A 22,671-nucleotide genomic window follows, 5' to 3' on the forward strand; every position below is an offset into this window, starting at 1 on the left:
GCCATTTCTTTTTATCACATGGAGTGGATTGAACTGGCTGAAGACTGGCATCTGCGATGCTGGAGACCTCTGGAGGAGGCCAAGATGGATCATCTACTTGGCAGAAGGTGGTTGCAAATGCTTCAGTCTTGTCTTTTACACTGATGTGCTGGGCTGCGCCATCATTCAGGATGGGAATATTTGTGGATCCTGCCAATTAGTTGTTTAATTGTCCACCACCATTCACGACTGGATGCGGCAGGACTTCAGAGCTTAAACCTGATCTGTTGGTTGTGGGATCGCTTAGCTCTGTATATGACATGCTGCATACGCTTTTGGCATGCAAGTAGTCCTGTGTTAAAGCTTCACCAGGTTGACACCTCATTTTTAGGTAGGCCTGGTGCTGCTCCTGGCATACCCTCCTTCACTCTTCATTGAACCAGCCTTGATCCCCCGGCTTAATGGTAATGGTAGAGTGGGGTATATGCCGGGCCATGAGATTACAGATTATAGTTGAATACAATTCTGCTGATGCTGATGGCCCACAGCACCTCATAGATATTCCGTCTTGAGTTACTAGGTCTGTTCGAAATCTACTCCATTTAGCATGGTGGTGTTGCTGCACAACATGATGGAGGGTGTCCTCAATGTGAACCAGAGCATCAGCCTGGGCCCTTGTGCTAACTCAGTGACATTACTACTGTGTCACCCACCTCCCCTTAATTACGATATATAAAGATGTGAGGCACAAGTAGAATTTTCTGTGGTTAATTTTGTGGCCTATTGCTGTTAACAATGGATGGAGTCATCCCAGGTTTGCACTAAATGTAGTAGTGGGCATGAAAAATGGCGTAATGGTGGCTTTTCATGCTGTATCATCCTAAACCCACCACACTAATTATGCTTCCCACGAAACATACCAGTTGGGCAGGCTCTCATTCACCCGCCACGCCATGACCTCACCATTTCATCATGCCAGGCGCCATATTTAAAGTGCAGCCATGCAAACACCTCTCAGTGCTTCCAGCTCGCGACTGCTGCACAGAAGACATGGCCCTGAAAGGCAAAAAAAGACTGCAGCTCCCAGCTTTATTGACACGCCCCTCGAGCACCTTTTGGACACAGTGGAGGCCCGCTATGATGACCTCTACCCCCACTCTGGCTGCTGGATGGAAAGCAACATCACCAATCTAGCTTAGAAGGCGGTGGTCAGATTGCAAGGCACGAAGGGTGTTTCCATCAGCCTTCAGCCGGCATGCCAACGCACCGAAGTCAACACTAGTAGGATGGGGGCCACCATGGAGACCTTGGTCCAGGAGGTCACTCCTGCAATGCTGCGCAGGCTGAACTTTATCACTGATGTGATAGTTGGCTTCCAACAGTGTGTATGCGAGAGGGGTGCGGGGCAGTTCAATCTCACTCCAGCTTCCTTCTCCTCAAGGAGTCAGCCTGGGGCCCTCAAGCACACAGAGGGTGGAGGATTAGCAGGTGAACACCCAGGGGCCATCTACCCAGGTGACTCCGGGAGTGACCAGCCTATCCGAAAACCCTCTTCCTGTGACCCCAGCAGTGCCAGTTCCACATGCCGAGGGGGGCGCCACTGCCACACAGCAGGACCCCGAAAGCAGGCCGGGGCCCTCCAGGTCTCAGCCCTCCAGAGGAAGCCCGCCAAGGTCATCACAAACAGGGCTTAGCAGTCAACAGGCTGCCTCCACCTCCATTGTGGATGTCCGGGGAGCACCAAGACTTAGCGGCAGGATTAGAAAGGTTAAGCGCACAGCCTGGGTGTGGGTGTTAATCACTTCTACATAATGTTCGCTATTGTAAATAAACTCTCAACCATGCCTCCCTGCACATGGCTCCTTGTTCTGATGAGCAGTGTTTGTGTCACTCAGATGTGAAACCTTTCTGCACAAAATAGAGGCAGGTGTCTCAGTCCAGGGCCTCTTCCCTGTGCTCTGTGCAACCTTCAGACCAAAGTGGTGGTCCGGCCTCACGCTCCCTGGAAACATTACTGATGCCTGAACCTCGATAGTGCTCGTTATTGCTGCCAGAATGTCGTGGGCAGGCGGTACAGATTTCCATCATTCTCTCTCTGTGTTCTCAGCAGCTTTAAGGTGGGGCTGGCCCGCTTCACATGAGCATCTGTGACCGATGACACTGTGCTCCTGAAGGGTCAGGTGCTGAAGGCAGATGAATGATCAGGTGCTTTTAAAGTTTCGTGGCTGCATCTTGATGATATGACCCTGATCACAGAGCTCAAGCGAGCTGCCCTCGGCCAGACAGGAGTCAGATGTACTCAGAGGCTGTGTGAAGATCTATGGTCCTCACTGCATGTTGTCATCATCTCCTGCAATTGAGTGACTATTAAGGCCTCCACTGCATCTCCATGACATGAGCATTATCACAGAGGGTATGTGCGCTGCCATTTGCCAGACTAGAGTCAAACATTCACAGATGCAATGTAAGGATCTATGGGGTCTCCTCACTGCATATCGTCATCATTCTCCACAGACCTAGGAGCCAGGAGGGCCTCCCATGACTGCCTCATCTAGCCAGTGTGAGGGTCTCATTGCCATCATCGTCACCTTCGAAGACCTCCTCACCTTCATTCCTGTCAACACCCTCCTCATCAAGGGAGACCTCCAGCTCCTCCATCTCCCCCTCAGCCAGCTCCTCCCCCCGTTGCAGTTTAGGGGGGATGTGAGGTAAAACGTTTTTACCCAGAGGGTGGTGTGAGTCTAGAATGCACTGCCTGGGAGGGTGGTGGAGGCGGGTTGCCTCACATCCTTTAAAAAGTACCTGGATGAGCACTTGGCACGTCATAACATTCAAGGGTATGGGCCAAGTGCTGATAAATGGGATTAGGTAGGTAGGTCAGGTGTTTTTCACAAGTCGGTGCAGACTCGATGTGCCGAAGGACCTCTTCTGCACTGTGATTCTTTGAAGTCTGAAGGCCCCTTAATGCATCCTGGAGAGTGCTGGCAAACACTTGGTTGGCCAGTGTGCACTGCATGGCTGCCCGAAACCCCTTCCTCCTCCGCCCCACTCCACTCGACAGATTGGCGGCAACTTTGCCCCCTGGACTGCATGCTGTGCTCTCATCTCAGGCGCAGGCATTCTCCTAACCCACACTGCAAGGCCGCACCGTTAGCTTGAAGCATGGGAGAGACTGGTCCAAACCAGATGATGACTTTGCAAGGGGTTGCCTCCGCTAGTGACTGCTAAATGGCCAGTTTTAGCAAGGAGATTGTACAACTGTTCTGCAGTCCACTAAAATGCTCACTAGTTTGCAGTCTGTGCCCAAGGGGTGAAAAGCTTTGGAGTGCTCCACGCATATCAATGTGGCTGCATCTTTTCTGGCTCAGCTGCAGTGGAATGGCCACTTTATACAAGGTATTCCCTAATGCGTGACCGCTTCCTTTTTCCCCCACCCCGCATGTGCTTGTGCACTACCTTCAACCTCAGGGCAGCACTTGCCCACCCACCCCAGCCCCCCCAGGTCACCTCAACCTTGAAGTCCAGCAGGCAACCCTCGCGAGCACTGCGCAATGTTACTTTGCACTCACCTCCGAGTTCCACTCTAAGTGCAGCCCACCGAGTGCACACCTTATATGTGCTGGTGTGAAACACGTCAGTGGATCCAACGGGGGAGGTATGATTCCAGCGGGCTGGCCTAATATTGATATGCAGATGTATTACCATGAGTCTTCCTATGTCCGATGTCGGGAAACGCTGCCTGTCATCGACGGGCTGAGCGGATGATTGCAAACTGGTTTCATGACATTTTGAAACTGATTTTTGGCCTTCTCACCACATTGTCCACTCGCCCGCCGAACATGCCTGATGCCCGATGTGTCAATTTTGCTACTTTTTTGATGTTTATTTCTAATATTGTAATTATTCATTCATTCATTCATTACTGATGCACTTTAAAGGGGAAGTCTCAATGAATCAGGTGTAGAGTTTTAGTGCTTGTGCTATTTCTTACTATATGCCAATATAGAGCTGTTTGGGAAAACACAGATCTACACAACAATAGAAGTACATACAGTGAATTATCCAGGCAATACAACTTGTAGTAATATTTACAGTATTACAATCTGTCTCTCGCCTTTCAGCCCCAGGATTCCTCAGGTCACAATGCTCTCGACAACCCACCAGTGCCTGCATTTTTCTACCATCCAACAGTTGGCTGCCCTAAACCGCCCTCCCCCCACCCCATCCCCATCCTCAACTAGGTCTCTCTAACAAGGCCAGTGCCTCTGAACAAGGAGACCACTCGGGCTGCATTGGTTCTTTTGGCAGTCAACTAAACCTGGACTCTTCTGATCAGGTTCTCATATATCCATATGGAGGCAAGTATGTTTCTCCTCGTTTACTGTACCAATCTCCACACAAAAACTGTAGCCAGGATTTTTGTGGAGTTGGAATGACTTCTGAGCCATTTAAAAATGGCGGGCAAGACCCAATTCTGGGATTCCCATCCCTATTCCCAATGATCCCAATTTCACTGATGTAGGATAAGGGCGTGGGCTTGCTACCCACACCCTGCACTGCCACCTGGCTGGCTCTATGCCTCATTATGCATGCTTGGTTGTGAACTCAAAATAATAAAAGCATTAGCTTAGCAGAGAGTTCTATTTTGACAGCTGCAGTGAATTGCTGACTTTGATTGACAACGTTAAGTGGTTACAATAAGATTTACTTTCCGTGATCTCCTTTGTCAATGCCTCAATGTTTATTTAAACAAGTTTAAGTCATATGAAATGTTTGAAGCTTCCGTTATTTACACTTTAATAGTTTGTCAGATTGACACTTTTATAGGGTTGTAGGAATAGCAGTTTTTGCTTTCAAAAGAAGATTTGTGAATTGGTGTTTTTTCTTCTCTCAGCAGATCCACACATGCCATTGTTATTTTCCGGCTCTTGGTTATGTATATAGTGCATGCTGGGTAAAGGGGCCATGATTTGGCATTGAGTTGGCATGGACAGTATGAGGGGCCATGGGGTGTGGCTGAGGGGCATGAGTTGGCATTGAATTAGCATGGAGAGAATAAGGGGTCTTAGGGGTCCTTATAGGCATGAGTTGGCATGGAAGGCATAAGGGGCCATGGGGATGCTGGTGAGGGCTAGAGGAACTAAAATCTTCTAACACTACTGGGACAAAGTCCAAGAGAACCGAGGTGTGCTTTTTAATCATCCTGCCTTGACATTCACCCACCTCCATGGCCATTGACACTCTGCTTCCAGAGTCAGCTGGCCTGACTCCATCCCACACCTGCCCCACCACCCCCACCAGAGCAAAAGTTGTGTGTATCAGGGCACATTTTACCAAGGTGGATCCAGCAAGTTGGGAAATTGCCTGACTCAAGCTACCCACTTTTGTGGCAAAAACCTGGCCTGGCCCTGTGTCCTGACTGAGGAACAAGAACAGTAACCTCTGGCCCATGGAAAGCCCTCTCACCGCCCATTACATGTCCGCCCCTTAAAACACAAAGGTCCTGCCCCTTACAAGATGTTGAAGAAACTCCAAGGAATGGCTGAAACCTGGTGCTATTTGCCGAGGGGTCCCACCATATCTGGTGGGAGCGCTGTTAAATTTCCAACCTGGATCTAATTTGTGATATATTGATAAGTAATGGTGTTTAAAAGAGGACAGTTTGGTGTTGAATTCACTCAGCTCTATAATTTTTTAGATCTCATAAACTCACCTCCATCTCTTACTGTTTCTTTTCTCGCTGCTGCAGGGACAGTATCATTATCAGTGTTACCAACTGTGCCACCAGTGTTTATGCTGGGTTTGTCATCTTCTCTATTCTTGGATTCATGGCTGCACATTTGGGGGTCAACGTGTCAGAAGTAGCAGACCATGGTCCCGGACTGGCCTTTGTAGCCTACCCAGAAGCATTGACGTTACTGCCAATCTCACCTTTCTGGTCCCTTCTCTTTTTCTTCATGTTGATCCTGCTGGGCTTGGGCACGCAGGTAAGAGACATTTTCCATTATGTTTCCTTGAATAGCAGTTTTCAGTTAGAATAAAGAATTGATAGACTGATGAAAGCTGCATTGAATAAAACACCTAGGGTCAAGCATTCAGTGTTTAGAGTTTTGGCTTTCTCCTGGCATTCAGAGCTGCAGAAACTTTAAAGAAATCCAATGATTTGGCCCTATTTTAAAGTAAAACAAGGCTGTTTTGCATGGTTTGAAAAAATAGTGGTCAGACCCAGTCTGTTTTGCCTGACCGGAAATCAATGATCCAGTCTTAAATTTTGAGAACGCCATATGTTATTGTAAATTATGTCATATAATTAGCAAGTGAATTTCAACACAGATAAGTGTGAAGTATCATATTTTGGTAAGAAACAAAAATCACATATTATTTGAAAAATAAGAACCTAAAGAGGATTGATGAGGAATGGGATCTTGGAGTATAAATACACAAATTGCTAAAAGTAGTAGCACAAGTTAACGAGGCCATAAAAAGACCCAACAGAGGTAGTTAAAAGTATGAAAAGTTTAATAGAATAGACACAGAGCAAGTGGTTCCGCTTGTGGGGAAGTGCAAAATTAAGACACTATCAATACAAGGTAGTCACCAAGACATTAAAGGGGGAATAGGGAAGAAACATCTTAGCCCAGAGAGTGGTGAGAAGACGGAGTGGTTGAAGGGAATGGTATGGATGCATTTAAGGAAAGCTAGATAAGCATTTGAAGGAGGATGGAATAGACGGCTATGCTGATAAGAGTTAGATGAGGAAGTATTGAAAGAGGCATAAGTAGAGCATAAATACTAGCATGGGCTGGTTGGGCTGAATGGCCTGTTTCTGTGCTAATTATAATCTATGCAATTCTATGTAATAAATACCATGATGCCATTTTCAAATAATGTTTCATTTTCATGACATTAACACATCACATTCTTATTGAGATTGCTGTTGCTTTACAAAATTAAATTGTTTTAAGATAAATTTGAAATAAGTATAAGAATTGTTGAAGACATTTACATTCTCAATTCTGCATCATAAAACAAGAGGCAACTCATCTTCATAATCTAGCACTTATTGCATTAAAATATTGTCTATTTATTTGTATATATGGAAAATGTCTTATGACTGAAGGAATGGGTGGTATGATGTAGTTACAGAACTGCCCTTTCACCTCTGGGACCTTGACTGAAACGCACCCCAGACAAATGGTATGGAAGTCTCTACTGTCTGCTGGTTTGTCAGAGGTCAAAGTCAGGTAAAATGATCCCTGATGTGGGAAATGCAAATGTCATACTGGTGCAGTAGGGTTGATATTCTGACATTGAGAATATAAAACATGAGTTGGGAAAGTGTAGGAAATTTTACTGGGCATCTATTCCATGCTGTCGCTGACCTGGGAGCACTTAATGCAGACATTGAGTGTGAGGAGTAAGAAATGAACGCCCCAGCACTGACAGCCCACGCCTTAATGAGCGCAAAAATTCACCCAATTTCTTGTGTTTTTTTAAAGATCATACCCACGGGTAGCCTGCGATACGATATTTATACAAGCCAACCAGGTAACACATGATGAGGAAGTTACAAGAGTGTTATGTCCGTTGGGTTCATGAATTGTATAAATATTGCATTATGCTGCTATTTATACAATGAAGGTGGTGAGAAATGTCAGCCCTTTCATTGTACAAAATATTTTTTATTTCATTTTTTTTTATTAGTCCGGTACCTTACTTCCGTGGAGATGGACATGGTACCTGACATGACTAGTCACGCTATTGTGAAAGATTTTATATGGCTGTGCAGAGCAGGGCGTCAGCCCAGTCACCAAGGCCACTTTCATTGCATAAAAAAACTAAACCGCCCCAGGGAGGAAAAAAACTTATACTGCAGTACCATTAACATGATGCCTGGGCTGAGTCACAATCAACATCATTAACATCTCATCAATAACCGCACATAATTCCACTCTCAAACAGGCTCCAATATGGTATAGATAACATTTTTAAATAGCAACATTACGTTTAATCATTTCTAACCATCATCTGACAGATACACTTTGGTACATGTGAGATAACATGTTGGCATCTTGTAGCTAGTACTGAGGTATTACCAGCTTTTTTCCCCCCATACAGCGGAATAGCTGGAGTATTGTGTCCAAATCTGGGTGCCACACTTCAGGAAGGATAACAAATCCTTATATTTACTAGAATGAGACAAGTGATGCAGAATTTCAGTTATGTGGAGAGACTAGAGAAGTTGGATTGTTCTCCATTGAGCAGAAGGTTAAGGGGAGATTTCATAGAGACATTCAAAAGCATGAGGGTGTTCGGGATAGTGAGTAAAGAGAAACAGTTTCCAATGGCAGATGGGTTGGTAACCAGAGGACAGAAATTTAAGGTAATTGGCAAAAGAACCAAAGGCAAGATGAGGAGAAATTCTTTTATGCAGTGTGTTATGATTTGGAATGCACTGTGAAGTGTGGCAGAAGCAGATTCAATAGTGACTCTCAAAAGGAAATCAGATAAGGACTTGATGGGGAAAAAATTGCAGAGCTGTGGGGAAAGGACAAGGGAGTGGGACTAATTGGATAGCTCTTTCAAAGAGCCAGCACAGGCACGATGGCTTGAATGCCTTCCCTCTGTGCTGGCTTAGTCAATGAATATCAGAAAATAACTATGCATGATATAATCTGGTATACATGATTTAACATACAGTTTGTAATACATAATATATAGTATAAGTTGCTGTGCATTATGTTATATAGTGTAATTTACACTATATAATGTACTTTATACTAAAATATAATTACAGTATATTATGCAGTGTCTAAAATGCACAATGTGATATTTACATTTATATCGCACTGTGTATTTAATTATATTATGTAACTTATATTACGCTGTACAGTACATTATTTTGCATTATATACTTAATAATATCTGTGCTGTATAATGTAATTTATGTCATTTATATACTATTTGCTATAATGCAATGCACACTGTTCCATATTATACTCTTGAGTAGGACAGTTATTTGGTAACACTCCATTTACATTGGCTCTCAGTCCAGGAAATTGCTCTGAGATGCTCTTGTTTCATCAATGTTACTTAATTGAAGTGTGGCAGAACCCTGAGCAGGAGCAGCTCCGAGGAAATTCTGTTATGCAGAAGAGCAGTACTCAGGCAGCAAACCACACTGGATGCAGGAAGTTTAAAAGTTTGTGGGATTTGTCCCAAGAATTCAATTTGAGGTAAATTATTTCTCCTCATTAGCCACTACCTGAATAAAATATCTGATACTTCGCACCATATTTTGAGTATACATTACATTTTATTAAATGCCTTGCATTATTTTGAAAAATACACACTACAGAATATAAAGTCGACCATATAGTGTCATTTATCCTATATGGTACAACATAGTTTGTATAATAAATAGTAATGCTTCTGTTTGTTTCCCCAGTTCTGTCTGTTGGAAACATTGGTCACTGCTGTCGTTGATGAAATTGGCAGTGACTGGATCCGTAGGCAAAAATCCTTTGTGACTCTGGCAGTTGCCATTATTGGCTTTCTTCTGGGAATCCCACTGACTACCCAAGTAAGACCATTGGAAATGTACATGTGCAAATAGCGATTTATTCCTTTTTATGTTAACAGAGAAAAACTAACCAGTTTCAACAACTTGTGTTAGAGGAAAACATTGGGCCTAGGTTGAAATGGATTATCACAGCAGAGTTCAATGGTACCCTCATAATTAGTATTTTCCATTCATATTTATTTAGCAATAAACCATTTCTGATATTTTTTCTATTACAAAAATAGGTTGCTTTTAATTCAGCTTATTTTTTCTTTAAAGACTTAGTATTTATTTTTAACCACATGCTTGAAACTCTCTGATTTCTGCAATAACTTGTTCCTGTATCAGATTTAAAAAATAAAAAAAAACATCATATTACAGAAAGGATCTGTCTCTAATGCTTCACGATTCTGAAATGCTCTGGTGCTCTGTTAGCCTTTTTGGTCTCAATTTGTGCAAATAGAGTCAAAATATTTTTAAAAGAAAAATATAATTCTGTGAGGAAAATGACTTATTATCAAATGAAATACAAATTAAATTGAAAGCTAATTTGAAAAAGGTGATTAACCATATTTTAGTGTAAATGAAGAGGCAACAAGTATTTAATAACAAATATGAGCAATGATTAAACCCCACATCTCACAGATGGATTCATTTAGATAGGAAAATGTTCATTCCCTTTTTTTCCTGTCTTTCTGTTGCAGGCTGGCATTTACTGGCTCCTCCTCATGGACAACTATGCAGCCAGTTTCTCACTTGTTGTGATTTCCTGCATTATGTGTATTGCCATCATGTACATCTATGGTAAGTGTCAATGGAGCTGTATGCTGCCACTGTGTAGCCCAACCTGACCTAATGTAAATAGAAACTGGACATGTCCAACAGGACAGACTGTTGTTGCTCACAAAGCTGGAGAACCAAATATTGCTCATTTGATCAGGCAGACTGTATAAGGTATACAAAAGTAGCAGACTTGATGGACTGAATGGCCTTTCTCAAAATATGATTCTTACATTTGTATGACATTATCCCCCATCATCCTTAGGAAAATCTAGCTTTGTTGGCACAGTTTATGGTGTTACTTGAACTCTCTGATTGCATTGCTGTTCTGTAGTTCATTCAAAGTTACTAATCAGCATTCTTTGAGTATATACACAAGGGATCTTCTTATGTTCTACCAACAAAAGTTAACATGAGAGAGCAGCAGGTCCAATGAACTTTTGCTGTACATCATCAAATCAGTACTTGAGCAGTTTCAAACAATATTGCAAACTTGCAAATTGTATATAAGCATTTATATAGGTATCTTACAATGAGAAAATCATATATAAACATTTCTCTATAATATTTGCTAATGAACCAATTGCATCACTCAAAATAATTTTTGAAGAAATATCTGCCATTTTTTTCAGTAACTGAAATATCTGATGTTCAAAAATAAGATTTTAATTAAAGATTACACACTTCACAAATGATTACATTTATCCATTGATTTTTCTTTTTGGTGTATTTTAGTACGTCTGTTGGAGGTTTTACTTGAGGGTCTCAAGCCCTTCTAAAAGGGTTTGGCCTTAATACTGTTAGTCAGAACAGAAACTGATGGCAGACCCTAAGGTCTGCATATGCACAGTGCACAAGTTCTACAGCATTTATACTAACAAAGTGATAGGGTTTAACAAGATTGATTTGGTTACTTTTCAGTTATTTGAAAAAACACTATAGGACACAAAATTTTATTCAAGTGACATTATATTGTGTGTTTTTTTTTAAAAGAGATCATCTGTTTGTGCAAATGTGGAAGAAAGAAGAACAAAATCTGACAGATTCATTTGATGACTCATTTGTTTTATTTTAAGTTGGTGGCCAAATTATACTATGCAAACTTCAGTTAATGGACAACAAAAAAAGACATGCAGACACACTGACTGATATTCCTGATCCAAATTTGAGTAATTTTTTTAAAAAAGTTTCATTTTGAAAGCAAACGGAAAATTTCTACTTATTATCTGATTATCACCTATAAGCAGGGTTTACTTAAAATCTGCAAAGGACAAATTTGTAAGATGAAATTTAACTAATTTATTGCCATCACTTGATGATGATGCAAGTATAACAAGGGGGTTGGAGTGGGGGGCGGTGGGTGGAAACAAATGAGCTGCTCTGGACACACTACTCAGTAGACCAATAACTATTGTCTTTCTTGGATTCATCAGGGCATGAAAACTATTTCAAGGATGTTCAGATGATGCTTGGTTTTCCGCCTCCAATCTTCTTCCAAGTCTGCTGGCGTTTTGTGTCACCCAGCATTATTTTTGTAAGTAGCTGTTAGATATATAAATAAAAATGTTTTCAAAAATAGCACAAAGCAATATGTCACATTTTTACACAGAAATCACATTGATCTTAAATGTATTGATGTTAGAACCTTGTCCCTTCACCCCCAGAAACTGGATTCAAATTCTATCCAGGCTCAGGGGATTCGATTTTTCTCTTTGAAGGTGATAAGGGTGTAAGGATAAATTAATCTCATTTACTGAAATGAGGACCCACTACGATTGTCTCTTTACACCACAAAATTACCCATAAATTTGGAATCTCCATAAACAGAACTGGCCATAGTTTTCAACACATTGGCATTATTTAGATAGCTTCACAAAAGGATGGTTGGTTCAGGACTTGAATAATGCCATTTTTGTGCAGTGGGTCAGGGTTTACTCTTCTCATGCGGGTGCTTGAGGTACATTGTTGGGACACAATAGAAAAATATACCTGCATCTAATCTTGGTTATGTACACCCAGCCCACAAATACATGATACTGACACTGGGTACAGAAGTTGAACAATGATCTGTGATGTGGGGGGTGAATTGATCCACTACCACCAGTTTAATGCCCCCATTGAAGTTTGTAGAAAGTGCCCTTATCGTTCTGTGGGAATCAAGTGTACATTGATTGAAGTGTGGAAATTGACAGAAGGAATTCTGTTTTACTCAGCCTATTACTAACAATTTTTTGCCTTCCACTGTTTAAATAATGCACTACATTACGCCATCTCCCATCTGAATAGAGTTACTGCACTGCTTCCAGCCTTTGCCTGTGTCATTTTTTAACTAGCCACTTAGGAAGGAGCAGAAATGGCCCAGGATCACTCACTGTCTTTTCCCTCTTTCTGTAGATTCCTGTTAACCATCTCCCCTCATATCACAGCCAGATCAGGAACTCACCACGGGGAAGAGTTAAGATTTGGAACCCAGTTCCTACCATTCTGTTATACTATGTGCAGGGATGACAGTGTGCTACATTACCATGTCTGTGCTGGTTTGATCCTTCTGATTGTACATAGCCAATTGCTACCAATAGCAAGTTCCGTGTACTAATAAAAGGTTGACTAGATACTTCTTTTATCAGGAACTCTTCCCCACTACCCACTGCAACTGTGGAGAGAAAAACAGAGTTAACGTTTCGAGCCCGTATGACTCTTCTTCAGAGCTGTTAGACCTGCTGAGTTTTTCCATCATTTTCTGTTTTTGTTACCTACTGCAACTAACCGACTCAGGGCTTGCTCATGGGATAAATTGCTTCTAAACCTCTTAAGTGGTGAATGCTATAAAATATTTTAGAGTAACTGTCTAAAACATATAACATTCTCATTAGGGGAAGAAGTTTCCTCCCCATCGGGGTGGGGAGTGCAGGTGCACCTTCGATCGGGGGCATGCCGCCATTTTACATGGGTGGGCCAATTAAGGCCCGCCCAGCGTGACATCCGCCAGGAAGTGCTATGTGCTCTATGTGCGGGCTGCGGGGGGGGGTGTTCCCTCAGCTGGGCGTGCACTCTTGTACATGCGCGGGGAAGAGCGCACAGATCTCCTTGAGGCTAAGTGCTGCCTCAGGGAGGTCGGCTCAGAATTAAAACTTTAAAGGTAGATGTTTAAAACATTTCCCTGACATGTCCTGTCATGTGACACTATCACATGAGTTGGGACATGTCCATCACTTTAACTCAAACATTTATTAAATATGTAGAAAACCCTCATGAAACCTCATCCCACCTATGGATGACAAGCTGACTCGGCTGCGCCCCCTGTGACGTGAAAATGGAAATGACACGGGGTGACATCGGGAGTTCCGCCCTACGTCATCTCGCGTTATTTTATGCGTCGATGAGCGGGCCCTGCCCCCTGCTCACCGACCTAAAGATCCTGCCCTAGATTACATTACAGCCTGAAGAGAACAGATTTCTTTTGGGAGGGATAGCTCACTCCAAGAGTAATTTGAGCTCATTTAAATGAATAAGAACAAATCTCACCTTGAGAAACTTGCTCTTAAATAGAATTTGTTTTTATCAGGATTGTTATTAAGTATAACCCTTTAGATCTGAGTGAACTCAGTCATATATTTATTTGATTTTTCCAGTTCATACTGGTGTTCACTGTGGTCCAGTATAAACCCATCAGTTACAATGACTACATCTATCCATCCTGGGCTATCACACTCGGTATCTTGATGGCACTCTCCTCAGTAATCTGCATCCCATTTTATGCCATTTGGAAGATATGCATGTCAGAAGGCTCCACATTTTGGGAGGTGAGTAGACAAATTAGCAAATTGATTGCATTACATGCACCCAGAGTAAGTAGCATATTTTTCATTAAATTGAGAAATCTAAGTGAAATTTAAATGATTAGGAGAGAAGACAAAATAAATAACAAACTGGAGGTTAGATGATGCCAGACTTGGCTTTTAAAGGCCTGCACATTTCTAGGGTAAAGGGAAGATTCAGGGGTTCCAATGACTCCTGTTTAAGAAGGCGTTAGATTGTAAAACCATGCAATGATATTATATCTGCCCCAAATGTTGATGGTCCTTTACATGAAGACATTCTTTCTTATGGGCTTTGAACATTCCTTTCAACAGTTCTACCCCTGTCCCTTGTTCCTGTATTCTGTCATTCTTCGAAGCAAAGCTCAGACAAACTTTATCTATACCAATTAATATCTTTTATACTTTATATAAATGTTGCTTTCTTTCCAAATGAAAGCACCCCATTTTCTGCAGTCATTTTGTGTAACTCAATCCTGTTATGCTAGAGATTAGCCAAGTGATCCTACTGTTCACTTTCCCCATTGCTTCTAATTTTTCCTTCTGTTTTAGCAACTGCAGCTGGCAGTCATGACTCAGCTGGTAGCATTTTCACCTCTGAGTCAGAAGCTTGTGCATCAAGTCCTACTCCAGCACCCGAGCGTAAATTAACTAGGCTGACACTCAGTGCAGTATCAGTGTAGTGCTGCACAGTCAGAAGTGGTGTCTTTCTTTGAGAAGTTAAACCAGGGCCATGTTTGCCCCCTCAGGTGGACAGAAAATATCGCATAACACTGGCCAGAATTCTTACCATGATGGGTGGGCGGGCCCCACCAACTCAGTGACGGGCGGGCAGCCAAACTCCGCTGCCGAAACAGGGCCCGCCACCATTTGCAGGTCTTTCTTTCTATAAAACTGAGGACAATACTGAAGATAAAATGGAAATGTTATACTGGGGAGAAAAGACAAGTTAAATAATTAACTGAAATAAATAAACAATATGAAAAAGGGGCAGAACAAGTAAAATCTTAAGTTTTTCTTATTTAAACTTGCTATTAAATATCTATTTGAGTTGCATAGGGTTAACATTACAGTAATAAAGCTACTTTCGAGTTTTATTGTTGTAATGTTAGAATTTGCTTCAGCTGAAAACTCAGGCCCCAGGATTGTCAAGTGCTGGGTGCATAATATTGCGTGCCATGGCAGCAGTGTTGTGCCCACCATCTATCTGCCTCCATGAGTATCTTACCCACAGTAGGGTAGGCATTGGATGACCCACTCACTGGTGGGTGAGTTGAAGCCTTTAAGTAGCCAATTAATGTCCCTTTAAGGTCCTCCTAGATTTTATCCAGGGTGGGGGAGGCTGGTGCCAAGTGTCCACATTGCCACATGAAAACAGGTGGCCTTGTTGCAGGCTGAGAGGAAGGATCCCTCCTGTTAGGGAACTTTATGCCCAAAGGAGGCCACCCCAAGGTATCCTTCCACCCCCACACATTTCCCCTCCTTCCTCCCCTCACATCTCCAGCCCCTTGTCTCATTTGCTGGGATCTGCCAACCTGGTCCCAGGAAACTCTGGGCTACTCTTCGTCCAGGCTCCATAAACTCCTCTTCTTTGTGGACTCAGTGGCTGCTGGGATTGCAGAGTTGCTAACCATTTGATTGGCCAGCTTTATGGAGCTGGGATTCCTCACCATTGGGAGCCCAAGTCTTGACTAAAGCCAATAACGGCCCGGCAGCCGTAAAATAGCTGCAAGGTGAGCCAGCCAAGTGGAGATGGGAACGAGCCTGAACTTTGCACTAAGGGCACAGGCTAACCATTCCCTCCCGCCCTGCGTTAAGGTCAGAATTTCTAAGAGCGGAATTTTGCCCTTGTTGGGCAGGCTCGGTGGCCAGGCTGCGGTTTCACACTGGTGGGCCTTAACGTGAAACACGCGGGGCAGCGCTACCTATGTGGGCAGGGAAAGAGTGCGAATGCGAACTTTGCGCATGTGCCCGAATGCACAGGGCGGCCTCAGGTAGATGAACAGTTTTCAAAAAACAAATAAAGATTTTTAAAATGTTATAGAACCTGTCCCCTTATGTGACTCTGTCACATGAGCAGGGTCATGTTATAAATCAAATGTAAAATGTTTTATTTTATTTTTATTTGCTGTTGGAAAACTCATCCTGCCCGTGGACGAGGTTACCTAAAAAGTGCAAAGACCTCTTGGCCTTTTCACCTGCCCGCCAACCGTAAGGTTGGACGGGCAGCGAGAAATTTAAGTTAATTATCTCTTTAATGGCCTTAATAGACCTTTTAATTGTCGGTAAGTCTGCTGCCGATTCCCCCGAGCACCCATCGACTGAAATATTGTACAACTGCGTGTTGCTGTCGGGACACTTGCCCAATGTCAACGCACATCATTTTACGCTCAAGCAGGCCAGGCGCGTGCCCACCCGCCGAGGTAAAAATTCTGCCCTATGACTTGCCAAAAATGTCATAATAGACCAAACTTTTTTTTTAATCCAGTTTTAAAAGGCTTCTTATTTAGGCATTTGTATTTTACACATACATTTTAGCTAACTATAGTAAATATTGGCTTGTTATGATCTGGCTAAATTTGTTAATGATCGTTCCAAATGAAACAATGCCTGATCTAAATATTCACTTTGAAATAGGTTTCTTTCTAGAAGAATTTAGACAAGTAAATCTGCAGAAACTAGATAGGGAGGAATAGTCTGAGTATTATATAATAGTTATATTAATTCAAGCTAATTTGGCAAGTCAGTTAAGCGGTGATCAGAATTCCTCTTTTGTAATATCAGTTGGCACAGCTCACGAACCCAGTTCAACCTGACCGAGTCTCTCTTTATTTCTTTGACAGCGTGTGAAAAATGCAAATAAACCAAGCAAGGACTGGGGACCTACTTTATTGGAGCACCGTACTGACCGATACGCAACAGTGGGCAGCCCATCCTATGAGTTCAACCTTGAAATTCAACAACTGAATCCAGATAAAGAGCGAGAGAAGGAGCAACTACCAACAGAAAATATAGAACATAACCTCACCATACAGGGCAGCAATGGTTCTGCCAGAACACAGGAGCCTAATGTGTAGTCAAAGTCCTTTAAATCAAAGAAGACACTTAATTGGGTTTGTGGGGTGGGGGTTGGTTGGGAAATAGAGCCTTTACTTCTGGCGAAAGGTTCTTTCCCTTTAATTTCTTATCTGATCTATGGAATTTGACAAGTAGTCAACACAACTTAATTGATTTTTTTCAGGTATGTGTGTTTTCTTTTTTCTTTTCATTTTTTTTTATAGTTATCAATAGAATCTCATAACTTAATATTTAAACCTGATTTTTTTCAGAAATCAGTTATTTTTGGTGTCATTTTGTGGAATGCAGTACTTTGTGTACATACTATTTGTACGTTAGTACAACTGATAGTTGGTCAAAAAATTTCCCAGTCACAATATAGCTTTTAGTTCTCTGGCTGTCTTATTTCTTTTGAACATCTGTTTGTGCCTATCTACCCCACACTATAGCACTGCGTTTTACCAACATCAAGTTTTATATCACAATAGTTATTAAATAATAGAAAAGATGAAAGGACGATTAGTGAAAGAAGCTGAAGATAATGCCCATTTTATAGGAAATTTGTGACTGCACATTTTAAAGTGACCAACTGTTTACCGAGCCAAACTATCTTGGAGATACAAATTACTCTGATCACTGTATGTGGTAGCTTTGTACCTTTTTTGCCTGCATTTCTAATGTTTTGATATATCTATATATATATATATATATATATATCTATATATTAAGCAGTATCACCATATTAAGCAGTTTCCATGATAGCTTTTACAGAAGACACAGATAACAAGGTATTTTACATGTATTTAGGTCAGTTTTTCTGAATCCTAAACCATTTGTACAGCTGCAGCTTTTGGAGACAATAGATAATTGAATGTTTTTTATCCATCCACAAAAAGTGGCCTGTCACTGAAATAGTTCTTCTTGTTTGTAATGGTGACTTGACCATCAGTACCATGCTCAGATGCGCTCTACATTATCAGTACCACTACAGAAGAGAGTCAATGCAAGTAAACCAACGATACAGTGTGCATGTCCAACACAGTGTCAGAGATGCATGCATATTTGATCATTTTGATATTTCAAATGCTCACTTTTCCAAATCTATTGGTACAACCCTGTGACATACTTTAACCTATTGTTTACCTGATATGCACTGTTTGAGTGGTGATTAACCAACACAACAGTTGTTATCAAAGTTTTGCATGGACTTGAAGAAAGAGGCAATGATGTGTTAATGAAAAGTTTGACAAAGAGACTGGGGCTGATAATGCATTCTTGGCACATTAAACGCTGGCCATATCTTGAGGAGCTGCAAGCTGATTAGGCCCCACAATACAAAGCCAGTTCATTTAATTATCTAGACAGCACTTCTAGCCCATAGCACATTTCATGCAGGAAGGACACTGACATTCTAGAGATGGGTTATTGGGTGGCAGTAGTTGTTAAAAAGCTGTAATTGCCGTTCAAAAGTTGTCCAATTCTTTTTTCTTGAAAATCTATTTTGGAAAACAAAAGCTAATTAGATGTTAGGAGTCATGGTACAGGAAATCCTGGAGCAAAGAGGGACCCAATGCAAAAGTGACAACCAGTCAGAAATGGCAACTTGCCAATCTTTTTTAACCTAGGTTCCTTTAAATACCTTTTTAAAACTGGTACTAAAAGTATCTGAAGCACAGGTCCACTGCTTCTCTTGCATTATGGATCTATAACAGTGCTGGAGATGGAGGGGGTCTGGGGGTGGGTGGGGGAGTTAGGAAAACTAGAAATGCTGCAGAAACTTTTACCTACCAACTGTATTAGAATACTTTCAGAAAATAAACTTCCCTGAGAGTAAAAAACTCTGTTTAAAAACAATGTGAGTGATTGTCAACTACCACTCACCTATTTATAATTGTTTGGGCACCTTACACACCCCTTTTGACACCTGAAGTGTGTCTGATTCAACTTTCAGAAGACCTTTAAATGGACACCCACATGCTTGTCCAAATAACTGCCAGGAGGCAGTACATGCAACTTGAAGTATTCTGCCTGTTATAGGATCCCAATTGCCAGTTTTATGGGCTCACTTTCAACTCTGCATCCATTATAGGCCAGAGTTAAAACGTGCACACGGTAATTTAAAATAATACAGAACAAAAGGGAGAAGATGTTCATAAACCTGCAGGGCTCAGTGTAAGGATAGAACAGCACAAGCAGATGATATTTCCTTTGCTGCTTTGAAACTTGTATTTTCCCACAAACCAAGTTGTAACAAAATGGGTCACCTCATTATTTAGAGCCAAAGGTGGCTCTTTAAAACCCATGTACAGTTGCGTTGATGTGTCAAATTATGTGTTAAGTGCTTAAATTGTACAGTGTGCATTCCAGTCCTAACCTAACAAATCCAGAATGGGTTTATGCCAAGAAATGACGTGCTTGGATCCAAATTTTGATCGGATTGGGAATTTCCATATAATGGAAAGAAATGAGAATGTTCCATTAGGATTCAGTTTCTGGAACAGAATTATGTTTAAATCGGAATGCTTGCATGATGGGAATGGTCATGATGGGATTCTGTGCCTGGCTGTGATACACATTTATGTAGATTCCATTGCATTTGCTTGATAATGTGAAATCTTGATTACATGGAAATATGTAATATAACAGAGTAGATATTGCCATTATGAAGCTGCAGATTAATTTGCTTCTTTCCCTGTTCTCCTTTCTATCCCTTTCCCTTTTTCATTCTGTCCTAAAGTCACTCACATCATCCAAGTTTGTTCTTTTATACTTTTCAACATGGGATTTAATCTAGGCCAGGCAATTGACTTATCAGCCCATATCAATCAATAACGTGCATATATTGATTCCAGTTGAGGGTAATAGTAACCTCAGAGTCAGAGGTTATAGTTTCTGGTCCTGCTCCAGAGATTTAAGCATAAAATCTAGGCTGATGCTCCATTGCAGTACTGAAGGAATGCTGCATTGTTGAAGGTGCCGTCTTTTGGATAGGACGTTAAATTAAGACCCGTCTTCCTTTCAGGTGGACGTAAAAGATCCCATGGCACTATTTTGGAAAAGAGCAGGGATTTCAATTCAGTTTTCTGGCCATCATTGTACTTCAAAAGTATTTTGTTGGTTGTAAGGCACTTTGGGACGTCCTGAGGCCACGAAAAGCGCCATATATATGCAAGTCATTCTTCTTTGATCTAGAAGAGACCTGAAGAGTGTACAATTAGACTCTCACCTGTCAAGCCAATATAACATAGGTTTCATGCCTTCAGGCCATACAACATATTCAATCACGTTTATAACCCAAGGGAGAACAGTTTACAAATACAACCAAAAAAATTAATCAATATGTGTTCTATTATATCTCGAACTACATATACTAGCCCTTAACTCATATTGAGAAAATTGTAGCCTGCAATTCACTGACCTTTATTAGCAAACGGTAGGGAGAAGTATTTTCTCACGTGGTTCCATTGATCGCACTTTATGTTTAAATTTAAGGAAGCTAGATCAAGGTGGTTTAAGTCTATATGGTTCCTGACACAGTGACTCTAAATTATTATAACATCGATATGTTATTAATTAATTAGTATTAACACTCAATGACAAACCGTGGCTTATGAAAATTTTTTATCTGTCAGATAACTAAGCAAAATGTGCGGGATGATTAAGGTTAATTCAGTAAGGGTTGACTGGTATGAATTTGGTTTGATAAGGAAATATTTAGTCACTAACAGCTCAATAAATTTTGACATTTATGTCAGTTGCATGTTTGCTTCATTCCTGCAGCAGTGAAAGTAATAGCCAACCAAACCCCAGCAAACATAACTTTCACCAGTGCCAATGCTGCTCCATTCATAGATATCAGAACTTAAGATTCTCTAATCTGCTATTTTAATGCCAGCAGTTAAACATTTTAAAATTAAATATATTAGTTTTACTGGGTTACCACTTGCATTAAAATAACACTGAATGGAAAATTCAGGTTCATGTCTCCGGTTATTATATGTTCGAAATGTTTACACATACATTCAGAATGACATCTCTCCCTAGATGATGTTTGCACTGCTGCAGACCTTGGGCTGTTCAAACCTAGAAAACATCACAGCAACACCACATGACTCCTTCCATGACACACAGCAGAGCAGATTAAAGGGTCACACGGGTGTCATAATATATCCATGTTTTACACCGCATTGATACGTCTTGATTTGGTGAGGGGGCGCAGGGATGGTTATATAACGATGTTCACTCTTCAGTGAAGTTCACTCAAGCACACACCTTTATAGTTGAAGCAATGATCTGGATTGAATCATGTTCCTGGTTCACTTAAATGTTCTCATTACTCTCTGTTCAGTTTGTTTTCTGTGCATGCACTTCCTCTATCTCTTTCTCACAGTTGCCAATCCTTTCAACCTTCTACCTATTTATAGCTGTAAATATGTAGATTTGTAATCTATCAAGTGTTCCATCGTACCTAGCAAATGTCCATTTCTTTCGCCTTTTCTGAATGGCGCATTCATGTTTTCATTCAGCAAAGGTTATTGGAAAAGACCTTTGTAACCTGTGCCTCCTTCCTACCTCTGACTTTGATCTATATAAAACACTCATGCTGTATTTAATGTACAATTTAAGTTGAGCACCGCCTTGCTTTCCTGTTTAGATGTATGTGCTGAAAAACAAAGGAAGTTTTTACTTTCCAATGTGCCAATAGCTCAAAATGAGAACTATAATTGTGTACACAGTATTTTCTTGATAGTGTATATTGTTTCAAGTGACTGTAATCTGTAGTCTTATATGAACAGTTTACTTGATTCTTTCAGTGTTTAGGAGAAGAGAGAAATATATATTAAAGAAGCTACTTAGTTGTGTAAATCTCTTTCATTCTGGGGTCAGTTGCATAAATCAGACATTATTGAATTCTGTAAAATGTTCACATCTCAACATGAGATCTGATTTTGTTTCTGTTGTTCATGACTCTAATTTGTTTCTCATGCATTTAATATACTAATGTTTAGGCTCTTAAAAATACTTATCACTGGGTGAAATCGCAAACTTAAGAAGTGAGATTTCCACAAGTCAATACCACCTTGTAACAATACCTTTCATTGCAAATCATCAATTGTAACAAACTTTCTCTCCACCTCTACTTCCTAGGCCCAGTTGTTGCTGAAGTATGCTCAAGTTAGGCCCTAAACCTTAATAACAAGAGCAACGATCCTGATAACTATATGACTAGTTATCATCTTCCCCCTTTTTGAGATAGTGGTAACCAGGTTTCGCTGTGATTCCACAGTATTCTAGTTGCCATATTCCTGGGAGGTAGAAGCACCTTCTTTGTGTAGTGGTTTGTCAAAAAAGGGGATTTTCCTGTGAGCTCTATGTATTTAATTTAGACTTGTATCTGAAATCATTGATGCCCAGTGTAGATGACTTTTCCTTCAGGCAAAAAGTTGACTGACCTGAAAATACAATTAAATTTTT

At 41.2% G+C, this 22,671-nt stretch overlaps 1 protein-coding gene across 7 annotated transcripts in view; it reads left to right on the forward strand.

Moving 5' to 3' along the window:
• Window positions 1-22,048, forward strand: part of slc6a9 (solute carrier family 6 member 9) — a 232,694-nt gene extending 210,646 nt beyond the window's left edge. For all 7 annotated transcript variants that reach the window (XM_041208030.1, XM_041208028.1, XM_041208029.1 and 4 more), the window contains 6 exons: window positions 5,729-5,966; window positions 9,428-9,562; window positions 10,246-10,345; window positions 11,755-11,855; window positions 13,954-14,124; window positions 16,983-22,048. In XM_041208030.1, coding sequence (XP_041063964.1) covers window positions 5,729-5,966; window positions 9,428-9,562; window positions 10,246-10,345; window positions 11,755-11,855; window positions 13,954-14,124; window positions 16,983-17,216 — 979 coding nt within the window. In that variant the 3' untranslated portion in view covers window positions 17,217-22,048. The remainder of the gene's footprint in view (window positions 1-5,728; window positions 5,967-9,427; window positions 9,563-10,245; window positions 10,346-11,754; window positions 11,856-13,953; window positions 14,125-16,982) is intronic.
• The last annotated feature ends 623 nt before the right edge of the window (window positions 22,049-22,671 follow it).

This window comes from Carcharodon carcharias, chromosome 16 (genome assembly GCF_017639515.1).
Source record: "Carcharodon carcharias isolate sCarCar2 chromosome 16, sCarCar2.pri, whole genome shotgun sequence".
Lineage (NCBI taxonomy): Eukaryota > Metazoa > Chordata > Chondrichthyes > Lamniformes > Lamnidae > Carcharodon > Carcharodon carcharias.